The following is a 16,747-nucleotide window of genomic DNA, read 5'->3' as shown; positions in this document are numbered from 1 at the left end:
AGGCTGGCCTCGAGCTCAGAGATCCGCCTACTTCTGCCTCCCGAGTTCTGGGATTGTAGGTTTTACCCACCACCAACCAGTTGAATAGTTGTTTTTGTTCAGTGCAGCTCTACTTACTGGTGGGAGACAGTAGGGACAGCCAACTCACACTTATTGTTAACCACAACATAAAGAAATATAGCTAAGTGGTAGCCGGCACAAGCGGCAGCTTTTCTCGGGAGCACAGGACTTTTTAGGACTTAGAAAATTGGGAGGCTATGGAAACTGCTATTATTTCCATTCTTTGAAACTGGACTCTGGGGTTACCTAGCTAGCAACAGACTAAATAAGAAATCTGGACTGTGATGACCAGAGTTCAAGTCCCAGAACCCACATTAAAAAAAAATGTGATAGTACATGATTGTAATCTCAGCCTCATTAGGAAAAAACGGAGACAGACTCATTCCTGGGGCTTGCTGGACAGCAAACCTAGATGGCTTAGCAAGCTGTAGGCCAATGAGAGACCCTTTTTTTTTTTAATTTTTCTTTTTATAAGGTAGAGAATTCCCTGAGGGTGTCCTCTGGTCTTCATACACATAATTATAGCCATCTGGTATTTGCCAAAGACATCAAAAATACACTGGAGAAAAGACAACAGCTTCAACAAGTGAGTAAAACTGAACTCCTATCAATCATACAATACAAAAATCAACTCCAGTGAACCAAAGATCTCCATGTAAAACCCAGAAAGAGTTTGATCCCAAGACAAATGAAGACCAAGAATGAATGAAACCATCCCACTCTCACCAACCGCTAATATAACAAAAGTCGGAAAACACAGGTACAGACTAGCAAGCAGCAAGTCAAAGAGCGAATCCAGATGAAAACTAAGCCAAGGCTTCTCAAACGATCATTCTCGGTGCAAAACAGACTTAGGCCAAGTGGGCGTGAGTGTGTTAGGACTGTGCCGGGCTCTGCCTCTCATGTCCAGAACAATGAGCATCTGGCAGGCAGTTAAATGTGTTTACTTAATGAAACTCTGTAGGCCACTCAGAGGAAACAACGTTGCACATAAAATGCGAGTTTGTACTAAGATTTTTGCATGGATTTTTAGCTGGAGGCCTTGATAGAAACTGCCAAGCCCCGAGATTCTGGATTCCAGGCTTCGTCTCCCAAGGCTGACTCTGGTTTGGAAAGAGGGAAACGAGAAAAGGCTTCATGAAGCTTGCTGCAAGTTTCACAAAGGAAATGAGTGATCTCGGAACCAGCAGCGTTCACGGGTTTTTACAGCACGCTTTTCAAATCACCGCACAGCGTACAATCATTTGCTTGGCGAGTACCCTTTATTAGTTTTTCTCTGTTGTTTTTGAGACAGGTTCTCACTATTGTAGCCCTGGCTGTCCTAGAACTCACTATGTAGACCAGGCTGGCCTGGAGCTCACACAGAGCCATCTGCCTGTGCCTCCTGAGTACTGGGATTAAAGCTGTGTGCCACACATCTCATGTGGGCAAGAGCCTTTCAGTCAACCATGCTGGATGGAGGAAATGCCTTGATACTGGTAGTTTGCCTATTAAAGGAGAAAATGATACCACAGCAGGTTGAATTTTACAGAAAACAAAGTTTTCTGTTGTCTTCTCCCACCTTAGTTGAAATAATGCCCAGTTTTATGGGCATTATGCCCTGAGAAGGTCTATGGAAAGTACTTTCAATTAGCAAGCATACTTTTAGTTGGAGCCAGGTGGGCACAGGGAAGTCCCCAGTGGTCTGGCTAAGCTTGGCATATCTCATATGATCTTTATCAAAGGTATGGACCGATGACTTCCTGTTTTGAGTGTTGTATTATCGTAGATGCTTGTTTTGTTCTTGGCATTTTGAGAATGGATCTCTTTCTTTGTAGCCCAGGCTGACCTAGAACTCACGATGTTGGAATTCCTGGCCACTCCCCCAGCTACATGACCGCGCATGCACTTACAAAACGATTATTCCAGGGGTTTAGGTCCCACATAATCTGTGCGCTGCGTGATTGCGCAATTTGCGCACACAGCGCTCATGCGATCTATGCGCATGGGTGGCATAGCTCCATAAACCCATATGCTCATGTGCAGGGGAATCCATAAAAGCTGGTCACAGACTCCTCCTACCTGCATGTCTTCCATAGGTCTAAGCACATTCTTTTCTGTCCCCCATTCCCTAATAAACCCTGATAGTAGGTTTTGTTGGGCCTCGTGGCTTTTCTCGCAGAGTAACGGTGCCGCTTAATGAATAACATTGCGCCATCACATAAAACCAACACACGATCCTCCTGCTTCGACATCTTAAGAGCCAGGATTACGGGCACAGGCCACCAGGATTGCTACTGGTGGGTTCCTCCTAACACAATCTTACTGGCTGAAACTTGACCCGGAACTCAGAAATCAACCAAGTTTTTCTACTAGTGTATGATCACACTTTTATATTCAATTAGAGAGACCTCACGAGGTTTCCGGTAATCCCTGCCCAATTACCCCCCTAACAAAAACAACTTTTCACAAAGGTAAGCTACTGAAAATGTTTCCGATGACAGGAACGAGGTCCCCTCACTGCTGCTGTTGACGTTAAATGATGAGTGAACAAGGGTGTTACCTTCAGGGACTGAAGAGAGTCGGAGTTAGTATCACAGTAGAGGATGATGTTGTTGGCCATACTGAAGCTTTCTCTCACCCCAAGATGGTAAAATAAGGATGGCTGCCGGAAAGCATCGCTCATCTCCACCACAGCGATATCTGCAAACAGAAAATAGAGTCACCAAAAGATGACGCCTGTGTCACGCCCAATAAGCACATTTGGGTTTTAATAACTCAGTACTCAAAGGAGGAAATGAGGAAAGAGGGGGATTTTCCCTCTTTGTTTACCACTTAATTTTGAATGCAGGCCTACCGGAAGTGGGTTTTTAAAAATTCAACAAATCTGTACTTTTTTTTTTTTTTTTTTTAACAAGAAGGAAATCAAACAAGTATTTCAAACCATGGAAAGCCTGCAATGGTAAGCAGCAGCAGCTGAGGCTCTGCTTAAATTTCAGGGTTACAACAAGGTAAGCTTACAAGTTAAAAGGAAACTACTAAAAGACCCACAGACTATCGCAGTCACCAATGAGATCATTTTTAAAACACAAATTCATTAGTTAGCCCACAACTATCTTCAAAATGAATTATTAATTAATATATGGTCAGTTTGTGCTGATTTCCATCAAGAAAAAACAAGCTGGAGGTATAGAACATTGTGACTAGGAAGAGCAACATAATCACAGATGCAAATATTCCAAAATCAACCACACCTCAGATCAAGCAACAGCAACCTGATGCCAGAATTAGGAAACAGTGTCACAGGAATGAAATTGAGATTACTCTCCAAACTCCTTCATGCGTATAAAAAAAAATTTATAAAAGAAACTAAATGGGATGTACCCAACACGGAGGGAGGCATACAGGGATGAAACTAAGTCTGAGTTGGGAGGCTGAGAGAAGAGGGAACATGGGAGGGAGCGGGAGGGCAGAAGGACATACGCGATGTGAAAGCATAAAGGCAGTTCTGGGGGTCCCGATACGGGAAGGGGGAGGGGACCGGGGGTCCCGGCAGGGGATGGGGGAGTGAACCTGGGGGTCCCGGCAGGGGAAGGGGGAGGGGACCTGGGGGGTCCCGATACGGGAAGGGGGAGGGGACCGGGGGTCCCGGCAGGGGATGGGGGAGGGGACCTGGGGGTCCCGGCAGGGGATGGGGGAGGGGACCTGGGGGGTCCCGGCAGGGGAAGGGGGAGTGAACCTGGGGGGTCCCGGCAGGGGAAGGGGGAGGGGACCTGGGGGTCCCGGCAGGGGATGGGGGAGTGGACCTGGGGGTCCCGGCAGGGGAAGGGGGAGGGGACCTGGGGGTCCCGGCAGGGGAAGGGGGAGGGGACCTGGGGGTCTCGGCAGGGGAAGGGGGAGGGGACCTGGGGGTCCCGGCAGGGGATGGGGGAGTGAACCTGGGGGGTCCCGATACGGGAAGGGGGAGGGGACCTGGGGGTCCCAGCAGGGGATGGGGGAAGGGACCTGGGGGGTCCCGGCAGGGGAAGGGGGAGGGGACCTGGGGGTCCCGGCAGGGGATGGGGGAGTGAACCTGGGGGTCCCGGCAGGGGAAGGGGGAGGGGACCTAGGGGTCCCGGCAGGGGAAAAGGGAGGGGAGAGACGAAGCAGGGAAGATTCTCAATAAAAATAAACTTTATTTGAAAATTGCCATAATGAAACCTAAAATTTTATATGCTAATAAAATATGCTAATAAAAACTTAACTTAAAAATGGTCATATATGTTCTCACAGAACAATAAAGTTGTCTATTACACACATGTGTTGATCGTTTCAAGCATATTGGGGAGCCACCCAAAACTATAAAGTAGAAAAACTGCTTAGAAAGAGGGCAAATTCAAAATTTAAGGCATTGAAAAATAGCCCAGATATTCCCTAGGTATATTCATGGAAGTAAAAAAGTAGCTGACACAGTACACACCCAATTAATTATAAATCATGGTCAAGACTACTTTGCTTTTCTTTTTCTGCTCCCTGTCACTTCTCGCCATCTTTCTTAGGAACATTGATTTGTGAGTTAGAAACCCACCATACTAGAAAAAGGGCCTTCCATCGCCCATGTAACTGAATGTAAGAGTAAGACAGGAAATAAATAGAAGGTCTCTCTTTCTCTTTTCTGCAGTGCTGGGGATAGAACCTGGGACTTCAAACATGCAGACTCTGACTTACATGGTGAGCTGCAGTTAGAATTCGCCATTAGTAGGTCAGACACAACAGAGGTGAAGGACCCAGATTTACTGATAAAAGAGTTGCTTCCAAAGCCCCATCCCTCAAAGCTAACATGGACTGTAAGAACCCTTAATATAAACCATGTTTACCCCCCGCTTTGGGGACCCTTTGGGGACACATCAAAAACCAACACAAGAAACAGACAGATCATCAAATTCCATTCCTGCCTCCAACATGGCTTCCTCCTCCCACAGTACAAGCACTCAACAGTCAGTCCTACATCTTTAAACAGAGGGAGCCTACGGTGGGGCCAGGCAGGATGGTGGATGATGAGAAATAAGATATTTGAAAGAAAAAAAAAAGGCCAATTAAGTTAAAGTAATAGAAGGGGCAGGAGGCTTCCAGGGAGAGACTCTGGGATTTGACGAGAAAATGAAAACACTGTAAAAGGTTTGCCGACAGACGGAGGAACTAGACATTAGAGATCAATGATGAAAGTAAAATGGGGTCTATTCATTAGACCTGAATATTGAAGAAGGAAGAGATCCAACTCAAGATGCTCTCCAAGACGTTCAGAAGTACTTATTGATCTGATTTTAAAAACCCAGTAATGCAATATAGTAACTCAGAAGAAGCTTCGCTTTTTCCTCTTTTAAATTCAGATGGGTGACTTGTTTTTTATTCTGTAGGATACAGAATATTCCCTTCCCTCCAGCTTCTCCTCTCAGGTTCTCCTTTTGCAGTTAACGCTCCAAGCCAATGCCATCCCCTGGTGACCGCCATGTGATTGTTGTTCCTATAATTTTGCCTTTTCCAGAACATCATCAGAATGAATCATACAGTTTGTACAAACCATTCTGGGTTTGACTTCCTTCACCTTGAAAGATGCATCTGAGATTCATCCATAGATGTCTTATTCACCGGTTAAAGGACATTTGAATTGTCTCCAGGTGGAAAAACTTTGAACAAAGCTGCTATTCTTGTAATACAAGGCTTTCTACAGATATGTTATTTGTCTTAGACAAACACCCAGAAATCTGGGCCATATGGTAACTATATGTGTTAACTTAGTAGGAAAATGCCAAACTTTTTTGCCAAAGTAACTGTATTTGGGAGGCAAACAGGTCACAAACGACAAGCAAACTGCCTCAGACTCCAATAATCCAACCCTGACTGCTTGAAGACTGACCCAATAACTTCTAACGCTTCATGCAAACATCAACGCTGAGCTCCTAATGACTCCTGGTGCCTCACTCTAAACAGCCAGTCTTAAGAAAGACAAACAGTGTTATGAAATTACTACCTAACAAGATAGTAAGCACCCCCACCTCTTATCACTAAATACTGACCTCACACAAATGGCCAACTGTGGTGGTCTGGATGAGAACAGGGCTCATATGTTTGAATGCTTGGTTCACACTTACTGGAACCATTTGGGAAGGATTAGGAGGTGTGGCCTTATTGGAGGAGTGGTGTCACTGCGGGTGGGCTTTGAGGTTTCAAAAGCCCAAGCCAGGCCCAGTCTCTTTTTTCTCGACCGCTGCTTGTGGATCAGGATGCAAGCACTCAGCTACTACTCCAGTTCCATGCCTGCTGTCATACTTCCCACCATGACAGTCAAGGACTAACCCTCTGAAACTACAAACAAGCCCCCCATTAAATGCTTCCTTTTACAAGTTGAACATTGCCTTAGTCAGTGTTCTATTGCAGTGAAGAGACACCGTGACCAAAGCAACTCTTAAAAGGAAATCATTTAATGGGGTGAAGGTTGGGGCTTGCTCACAGTTTCAGAGGTTTAGTCCAATATCATCATGGCAGGGTGCTTGTAGGTAGGTATGTAGGCAAGTGCTGGAGCAGTAGCCACGAGCTTTACATCTTGATCTGCAGGCAGAGAGAGAGAGAGTCTGGGCCTGGTGTGGGCTTTTAAAACTTTAAAGCTAGCCGGGCAGTGGTGGCACATGCCGCTCCCAGCACTCAGGAGGCAGAGCCAGGCGGATCTCTGTGAGTTCGGGGCCAGCCTGGTCTACAGAGTGAGTTCCAGGAAAGGCTCAAAGCTACATAGAGAAACCCTGTCTCAAAAAACCAAAAAAAGAAAAAAAAAAAAACAAAACAAAACAACAACAAAAACCCGTCTAAGCTCACCCCCAGTAACACACTTCTCCAACAAGGCTATATCTACTCCAAGAAAACCACATCTCCTAATTCTTCTAATCCTTTCAAATAGTTCCACTCCCTGGTGACTAATCATTCAAATATATGAGCCTATGGAAGACCATTCTTATCCACACCACCTCAGTCATGGTGTTTAATTCCAGCCACAGAACGGTAACTAAAGCACTATATTTTTCTAAGTGCTAAATTCCCTCTATTCCCTCCCAGGAGAAAAAGTCTCTCTCTCTTCCTCTTTGAGAATTCACCTCCAGTTTCTGTCTCTCCCACTATGTATTTTTTTTTTAGAATCTCAGTGTGTGTGTGTGTGTGTGTGTGTGTGTGTGTGTGTGTGTGTGTGTGCGCGCGCGCACGCGCGCGCTCAAGTGCATGCATGGAGGCCTGCACCTGCCACTGCACATGCAGAGCTCAGGGGATAAAGCTGATGTTGGTCCTCACTTTCCACCTTGCTTGAGAGACGGTCTCTTGTCCGGCGCTGCCTATACCTGGCAGGCTAGCCTGTGAGTGCCTACTCCCGTCTCACTGTGGGAAGGCTGCGATCACAGATTTGTATTCCTTCACCGCGTCTGGCTTGACACAGGTTCTGGGGGATCGAAACTCGGGTCCTTACACCTGTGTGACACTACCCACTGAGTCATCCCACCAGCTCCATAATTATTTATTAAAACTTCAATCTCAATTCTGGTCTGATACATACGTCTACCACCATGCTTTGAGCTTCCCATCCCCAGAACGTTTCGGGGGGCCTGACGGAGAACTCTCTCTTTGCCTCCCTTGACCTCTCTTCACTCTTTCTCTTGTAGCAGTTGGCTGAGCAGCAGCGACTGAAGATCTCTGGCTGGGACAGCGCTGCAGCGACATCCAAATGCCTTGGAGTGGTGACAATGGACTACTGTCACCACGTCACAAGATAACACGTTCTCACTCCGTTCCATAAGGAAAGCCTTACTTCTCTCGCTTTCTTGAAGGACCCTGGCCAAGACTACCTTTCTGTAAGGCCTGAAGGTACTAGAAAAAGGAGGAATGCCCAATACAGTCCACAGGTTAACGGGAGCCTCCCTCCTTCTCTGCATGTGGCACTGTGACAGCCGCAGCTCATCCAGGGCAAAAATCTGCACACCTGCCTTGAGGACTTCCTTCCTCCTGCCCCTCCCCTCACTCCCTGTCTGAAACGTGCCGCCCGCCGTGCTCTTCACAGCTGGAGGGGGTAGAGCATGTGGCCGATGGTGTTTGCTATGTGCGGTTGCCCTCTGCTTGCCTGACTTCCTGATCCGAGGGACCAATGGGTACCTGGGCTCTCTCCAGGTCAGCGAGTCCTCTCTTGCATGACTTCCTCGAAGCCAGTTTCAGTGTGGACCTTTCATGGTTCATGAGATATGACCAGCCAACCAGACAGCCGGACCTCTGGAGTCAAATGAGGTTTCACCTCCACAGGATGGAAGGCTCCTTCTTCCTCTGGGGACTCCCAGAAAGAAGGCTGTGTGCTGAGTTTCACTCCAGACAACAGGGAACCCGTGTTGCCTGCCACAGAAAACGTCGGGCGAACAATGCATCTCAAGGAGGACCCACAAGGGGTCCCCTGCCTTTTATCCCCATTGACTCACGCTGGGATACATTATCAAAAACTTAGTCGAAGTTTGATGAAGGTCTAGATCATCAAGCAGTTCCTTATCCTACAAACGAGCCTCAATTCTAGAGCTCTGCCTGCCCGATCATTTCCTGGTAACCAGTTTAGTTCTTTAACCTAAGTCTTCATAGGAAGCCTTGATCTACCCTGGCTAGACTTTCTCAGTGTTTAGGCATGATTGTGTTGTTGAGATACAAATTCTCTACCTTGCTTCTACTAAGAGTATACTTCGATTAAATGCAAATATGTTATATGTTCTTTGAGTTCCTAGTTAGAGCATTCCTAATAGTTAATCTCATTTAACCCTCTGGGTCAACGTAACACTGTTGATCCCAGTTGTTAGCTTGGGTCTATGAGTTGATATTTTTGTTTTTATGTAAGTTTCTGTGTGCCACCTATAGGTATTATGTGATATGTGCATATAAAAAAGTTCCCCGCCTTTAATCCCAGCACTCGGGAGGCAGAGCCAGGCGGATCTCTGTGAGTTTGAGGCCAGCCTGGGCTACCAAGTGAGTTCCAGGAAAGGCGCAAAGCTACACAGAGAAACCCTGTCTCGAAAAACCAAAAAAAAAAAAAAAAAAAAAAAAGTTCCCCAAATGCTGTATAAATAAACAGATATACACACAAGCTTAGCCTAAAGTCCTTTTAATTCATACGACTTAAACAAATCTAACAAATTATTTATTTGAAGTTTTAAAAACAGAGATTTTACTGAGCCTATGTGGACACTGACACCAAATAATTTAAATGAAACATTAGAGAAGTACGACCGAATAACTAACAACTTAAGTGTTAATAATAAATATGTTTTGAAAAAAAAAGAGTGACCAGGAGTATCCTACATCTGGGCTTTTAGGATTTTAAAAAATATCCAAATTACACCAAGGATTCTGTATAAAGGAATTAGCAAGTCTGAGAAAATAATATAAAAAGCTATAGGCATGAAACATTTTTTTTTCTGGTTAAAAAATTATTTTGGCCGGGCGGTGGTGGCGCACGCCTTTAATCCCAGCACTCGGGAGGCAGAGCCAGGCGGATCTCTGTGAGTTCGAGGCCAGCCTGGTCTCCAAAGCGAGTTCCAGGAAAGGCGCAAAGCTACACAGAGAAACCCTGTCTCGAAAAACCAAAAAAAAAAAAAAATTATTTTGAATGAGAAGAGATTTTTATATTTTATCACAATAATAATTTACAGCTTCTACAGAGTGTCTGAACCCTTTAACATCTTCCAAAACAGAGTCTTGAAGTCAAATTTTCTTTTAAAAGCTGTCATACAACTATATTTGAACCTACTATGCATCCTCCAAGATGGGTATAACTGACCTTTCTAGAGCCACCCAGCCATGCTTAAAGCCAAAACTAATGAGGATAAAAAGGCTAAAACGAGCGCAATACTTTGTCTCTTGCCCCGTTATCAGCTGGGTCTCAGGGGACCAAGGGCTAAGGAGACACCTCTATAAGACCAGAGAGGCCTCTTGATCAGAGAGAGGTCATGGAGACCTAGAGGCAGGACTCTGATGAAGATATGCTCCACAAAGAAGAGAGGCATTACAGAGAAAGATGCCCGCAGTGATTCCTGTGGTCAGCAAGACCTAACCCTCCCTCCCCCCAGTATAGAGACAATTGCTAGAAGAAAACTAAAGGAGCAAAGGGTACCTCCAAAGTCCCTAAAAGAACGCCTAAGGAGCCTCACTGCCTATAACAAAACCGAAGTTCAGCTTTTGGCTCCCTCTATGGTAAACACAGAACAGGAATATATAACCCCAAAGTAATCAATAATATTAAAAACTAAAATTTGACCAGCCTCAACCAGGATTCTCAGCCTGACATGGTTCAACTGGAAACCTGATGCCCTTCCTAGCCCTCTACAAAAACAATCATTCAAGTAACCAACTTTAGTCAATTTACAAACTTTACCTGGACCTTGACACTCTCAACAGGAAGGCCTTCATTGGGTTTCATATTTCATCAGGCTTCTTTCTTTCATACTTCAGACCTTACTATAAAACCTTACCAAATTTTAAATTCTGCTACCTTATTGCCAGATCCTCAACCTGGTTACATAATGAAATATGGCTTCTAAGAAGGTGCTATATTGCTGGAGTGTCTGTGACAGTCCTGTGTAGAAACCACTGACCTGTGGCAATGCTAGATGGGATCTATAAAACTCCCCACTTGCCAACTTGAAGCCACAGAGACAAGTTCTATGGTGGCAGGATATAGGTTTTTGTAAAGTAGAGAGCCTCGCTGAGGTCACAGCATCTGGATTTCAGGAAATTCCACCTCAGACCAAAAAGCAAAACTCAACACCCTTCTTAGGGCCCCCCAGCCAGGGACATGAGGTTTAATATTTGCACAGACTTACCCCAAGCTTGCCAAGTGAAACTGCTGGATATGTACATGAAAGGATTTAATGCTACACCCTGGCCATACAGACATGGTTAATTCTGGAGCCAAAACTCAGTAGCTGTTCTATCTGCTTTCCTGTATAAGTTTTAGACTAGGCTGGTAATGAATGACTGTATATTGACAGTATAACGACAATCCTCCTGAGATTTGCTTGGGACCATGTCTTGATATGGTAAGTCTCTGAATCTGAATATGGAATATCTCTTTATTTATTTAATTAGTATTTTATAATTTTCAATATATCAATCCTACACACCTATATATACACCAATATACCAATCCTATATTAATTGTCAAATTAATATATTTCAAATTTTGGTGCTATCGTAAATGATACACGTTTTGAAATTTCTAATAGTTCATTGTTCATATGCAACTCCACATAATGAAACTAAAGTATGCACAGTGACTTCTTTGTTGGTACATTCTTTGGGTTTTCTACGCAATTGTGTCATGTGTAAATGACAAGTTTTTTGCTTCCTCCTGCCCAACATCAATGCCCTTCACATCTTTTGATTGCTTTTTCCTTAGCTAGAGTTTCCAGCAACATAGCACCTTCTCAGAAGCCATATTTCATTATGTAACTTGAAAAATACCTTTAAGACAACCTTCTGGCTCTGATGGGTAACTTCTCACCAGGAGGCTACAAACAGGTGGAAACCATCTTCCTTGGGAAGTGACCTGAGGACAGCAATCTGAAGGAGGGTATCACGACAAACAAAGGTGACAGACAGCCCGCACTTCCCAAAGCACACGTACAGGAGGGGCCATTCATCACTGTGCATCACCAACACACGTTTCGTACTTGATATGTGTTAAGTACAGGATGCTTTCAAATCTGAACTCAATTCACCTTGAGAACAGACCTTGGCAGTAATTAATACTAGTGTTTGAGGGCACCTGATACAGAGACTCTCTCTGCATAGACTGACTAAAAGGCGGAAGCACCAGGATTCAGATCCATGAATCTGACTCCCGAGTCCACACTTGTAGGTCTTCCCTGAGTGACATCTTGCACCTGCAGGAGATGGAAGTTCATGACCTTAGAACACACCTGAGATGAAAAAGCAGAGTAGAGGACCAAGGCCGCCTCCTCCTCTCACGTGATTCGTGAGCAAATGCAACCTCTCTCTCCCTCCTCCCTCCCCCTTCTCTCTGAGCTAGATTCTCACTGTGTAGCCCTGGCTGGCCTGGAGCTTGCTATATAGACCAGACTGGACTTGAACCCACAGAGATCAGCCTGCCTCTGCTTCCTGAATTCTGGGATTAAAGGCATGCACCACCGTGCTTAGCCCAGTAGCTTTGAATTATCGCCCAGTTGAGTTCTGTGGTAATACTGCAAGCGGAGCTGCCATGTTAAATAACCCGAGACAAGGCCAGTCATTCTGTTGCCATGTTAAATAACCCGAGACAAGGCCAGTCATTCTGAGTTTAGACAAAAAACATCTCCAAGATTTTTACTTAAAGTATACTTTGTTTCTTTGTACTTGTCCCAACTGGGTTAATGTTAAATGGAGCATAAAATTAGGTTCAGTGGTAGATTATTAAAGCATAATGAAGTTCAGGGCAATAACAAATCTGTGGAGCCCAACTGCACTTTGATCATCAAATAACATGATTCAGAACATAGGAAGTTTGCTTTTCTCTCCTTTCATTGAATTTTCCCTTTCATAACACAGTATCTGTTAGTTAAATATCTCACATGAGTCACTGCTGCTTCTAAAACCCAGAGCCGAAACAAAACAAAACAAAACAAAACAAGAAACCATTAACCTCTCGTTACTTTTTAGCTACTCAATAGATTTTTTTTTTTTTTAAATATCAGGTCACTCATGACAAAGCAGGAGTCCGAGGGCCAATGCGGCTAGTACGACACAGTCTATAGGGAGCTGGCCCCCAGATGCCACAATCAACAATAGCGTTTCCAAGTTGTCACACAGAACCTCCCTATCCAACCACCATGGGTTAATTCCCAAGGCAACGCATTAACTCAACTTAATTTGACAAGTATCCTGAATACCTATTATACACACACGACTCTGTTATCTGTGATGTATTATGAAAGTTAAAAGGAAAACATAGTTTTGCCTCCTTTGCAAGGGGTTAGAAACACACATTGGCAAGGGCTGATAAAAAAAGTTGCAGGCAGCTGGCACTGTGGAAAAATAAATAGGGGCACTCAAAGGTTGGAGCACTCCGTGCCGTGTGGAGAGGTGAAGCACACCGCTGTGAACAAGGCATTGTCTGCCTGGAGAACTGGAGAATGGTGTACCACAAAGAGTGGACAAAACAGCATTCCCAGCCCGTGAAACGTAGTGGAGGAGACGCCAATGAAAAGGAAGATACCAGAGGCATGGTCAGAGAGAGATACAGAAAAACAGGACAGGAGGCCAAGCCTTCCCAAAGGATGGAGCAAGAAAGAGCCCCTAAAGAGCATGCCATCCCACAGAGACTCATCCTTTCTTTGACTCTTGACAGATTATCACTTGCATTCCATTGGTTTTTGTGGTGATATACTGTGTACCCTAATAAACTTGCATGGGGATCAGAGGACAGAGCCAGCCACTAGATTAGACACAGAGGCCAGACAGTGGTGGTACACATGCTTAATCCTGTCACTTGGGAGGCAGAGATCCGTCTGGATCTCTGTGAGTTCAAGGCTACACTGGGCTACATGAAAGAAACACCTCTAATTCCAGCACTTGAGATCTCATGCCTTTGCTTTGGAAGCACACACACGCCCTTAATCCCAGGAAGTGATGTCAGGGCAGAGAAAGGTATATAAGATGTACAGAAACAGGAACTCACTCTCTTTAGACTGAGGATTTCCTAGAGGTAAGAACTTGTAACTGGCTTGTTCTGCTTCTCTGATCTTTCAGCTTTCATCCTGATATCTGGCTCTGGGTTTTTTTTTTTTATTATAAGACCTTTTAAGATTCATGTGACAGAATTTTCCCATTTTATGAATAACTTGATGCAAACTACAACCAAACCATTTTATGGAAATTTCTAAAATGTCACTTAGGATCTGCAAGCAGTGTCCCAGGAGTGTTCTGAAGACTCGGTACGTCACCTTTCGAAAGTAACAAGCATACAATACTGGGAAACTACAAAACCCCCGCTGCACATTGAGAATGCTGGAATTTCTGTTAGAATTCTCAAGATGGAAAAAAGAAGAATCTACCACTGTCCTGTGAAAGTATCGACCCCTCCCACAGTCACTACCCACGCAGCTGTGGCAGCAGGGCTTCAGTCCTTTAGATATCACTGGGTCAACTCTGCCATGTAGAATGATGCACATTCTATCAATGGTATGTTCGTCTACATTCCCCTCATCACCAAACTCGAACATGCATAGTGAGTCACACATTCAACATCCTCTCTCATTCTCTCTCTCATTCTCTCTCTCTCTCATTCTCTCTCTCTCTCATTCTCTCTCTCTCTCTCTCTCTCTCTCTCTCTCTCTCTCTCTCTCTCTCTCTCTCTCTCTCTCTCTCTCTCTCTGTCCTGGGGACTGAACCCAGAACTTGAGGCATACTAGTCAAACACTACCGTGGAAGTATATCTCCATCAATGGATCATTTTTTTTTTTTTGGTTTTTTCGAGACAGGGTTTCTCTGTGTAGCTTTGTGCCTTTCCTGGAACTCACTTGGTAGCCCAGGCTGGCCTCGAACTCACAGAGATCCGCCTGGCTCTGCCTCCCGAGTGCTGGGATTAAAGGCGTGCGCCACCACTGCCCGGCCTGGATCATTTTTTTTAAGATTTATTATTTTTATTTTATGTGTATGTTTTGCTTGCATTTATACACATTCTCTGTGTGTGTGTGTGTGTGTGTGTGTGCCTGGTGCCAACAGAGGACAGAACATAGTGCTGGATCCCTTGGAGGAAGAGTTAAAGATGATTATATGCTGCCATGAGGGTGCTGGGAACTGAACCCGGATCCTCTGCAAGAACAAGTGCTCTTACCTGGTGAGCCATCTCTCCAGCCACCCACACCCATGAATCATTCCTATATTGCTAAAGGAATGAAAATGGAATCTTCCCAACCCAGTCAACTCCAAATTTGCTTAGTTAATAATGTGTCATTATTAGATTCAGGTCATTTGTTGTTGCTATTGGTTTTTACCTGAGAAGTGAGGCCTGGGAGAGATGCTCAGAGGGGTGGCTGGCACCTCCAGAGGTGGCCTTTACAAAGGTGGAGAGGTAGCTTAGCTATAAAGAATTTGCCCGTAAGCGTGACAGCCTGACTCCTGTCCCCAGGATTCACATAAAAAATCCAGATATGGGCCGGGCGGTGGTGGCGCACGCCTTTAATCCCAGCACTCGGGAGGCAGAGCCAGGTGGATCTCTGTGAGTTCGAGGCCAGCCTGGGCTACCAAGTGAGTCCCAGAAAAGGCGCAAAGCTACACAGAGAAACCCTGTCTCGAAAAACGAAAAAAAAAAAAAAAAATCCAGATATGGCAGCACACACCTGGAATCCCAGCTCTGGGGAGGCAGAGACAGGAGGATTCCTGGGGCTCACTGGGCAGCCATGCTGTCTAAATCAGAGAGCTCCAGGGTCAGTGAAAGGCTGTCTCGAAAACCAAGGTGGATATCGGTGAGGGAGACGCCTGAGGCTAATATCTGACAGCCACAAACACAGACACACATGTACACACACATAGAAACATGCACACATGTATACAACAACAACTGTATAAAACTATTAGGATTTTATGGGTGCTAAAGACAGTAAAGATTCTATTAATGATAATCATATGCAGCCATTGCAAGAAATGCTCAGAGGAGGCCCTTCGGTCAATTTAGCATAAAAACATTTATGAGCTGGGCGGTGGTCTGCATGCCTTTAATCCCAGCATTCAGAAGGCAGAGGCAGGCAGATCTCTGTAAATTGGAAGCCAGCCTGGGCTACAGAGTGAGTTCCAGGAAAGGCTCCAAAGCCACACAGAGAAACCCTGTCTCAAAAAACAAAACAAAAAAAAAATTATGAAGACAATGTGAATAAGTCAATATCTGATAATGAAGACTTATATGAGTCTTTCTCCTAGAAATGATCTTGAAGTCAAATTTATCGAAACATAAATAGAAAGCCAACATAAAGAAGTTTGCCTTGATTCTATAATCTACCCATGCCCATGAGTTTTAATTAGAAGTATGCAGGATCAAAGCTGTACTTGAGAGCATAAACCTACACTCTGTGGGTGGATAACAGACTAAAAAAAAAAGAAAGAAAAGATGAGAAGTCGTTTACGAATCATCCAGAAGAAAATGTGCCCCTTAAATAAGGCAGAAAAATAAGGGGGGGCGGGTAGACTTTAGGGTTTGGGTGAATACAGGCAAAGAAAAATGAAAGATGATGATTGGAACCCAAATAATTAAAGATGATAATTTGTCATGAACACAGAAAGGGACACAAAGCAGAAACTTTTTTTTTTTTTCCTGGAACTGAGTTTAGATGAACTCACACTAAATGTCAGACCTGTGTATGTATGTATATGTACTGCTAGATGTTATATATACACGCACACAGTGTGTCTATATGTATTGTTAGACGTTATACACACGCACACATGCTGACAGCTACCCCTGAATCTCAGCAGAAAGATTAAAATCAGAGGGAAAGATTTACGTGTCTCCGTGACAGGTGGTAATAGAAGCAGTGGGTGTAAAAGAGAATGTCAAGTCAGCACCGAACAAGATGTGAAGTGGGACTCAGGAATTCCCCTCCTTGTTACACGTCCAATGGAAACACAGACACATAGTCACCAAAAGACACGTAATGAATGTTTATAGCAGCCC

General features: G+C 44.6%; 1 protein-coding gene across 1 annotated transcript in view; it reads right to left on the bottom strand.

Moving 5' to 3' along the window:
- Map3k5 (mitogen-activated protein kinase kinase kinase 5) overlaps positions 1–16,747 on the bottom strand; it is a 217,786-nt gene that overhangs the window by 145,218 nt on the left and 55,821 nt on the right. Inside the window, exon 2 of the mRNA XM_052751136.1 lies at positions 2,603–2,742. Within this exon, the coding sequence (XP_052607096.1) occupies positions 2,603–2,742 (140 nt within the window). The remainder of the gene's footprint in view (positions 1–2,602; positions 2,743–16,747) is intronic.

The sequence above is a fragment of the Peromyscus californicus genome, unplaced genomic scaffold (genome assembly GCF_007827085.1).
Source record: "Peromyscus californicus insignis strain IS unplaced genomic scaffold, ASM782708v3 Scaffold_22__1_contigs__length_63687245, whole genome shotgun sequence".
Classification (NCBI taxonomy): domain Eukaryota; kingdom Metazoa; phylum Chordata; class Mammalia; order Rodentia; family Cricetidae; genus Peromyscus; species Peromyscus californicus.
Note: the sequence above shows the minus strand (reverse complement) of the source record. Positions and strands in the feature narration are given on the sequence as shown.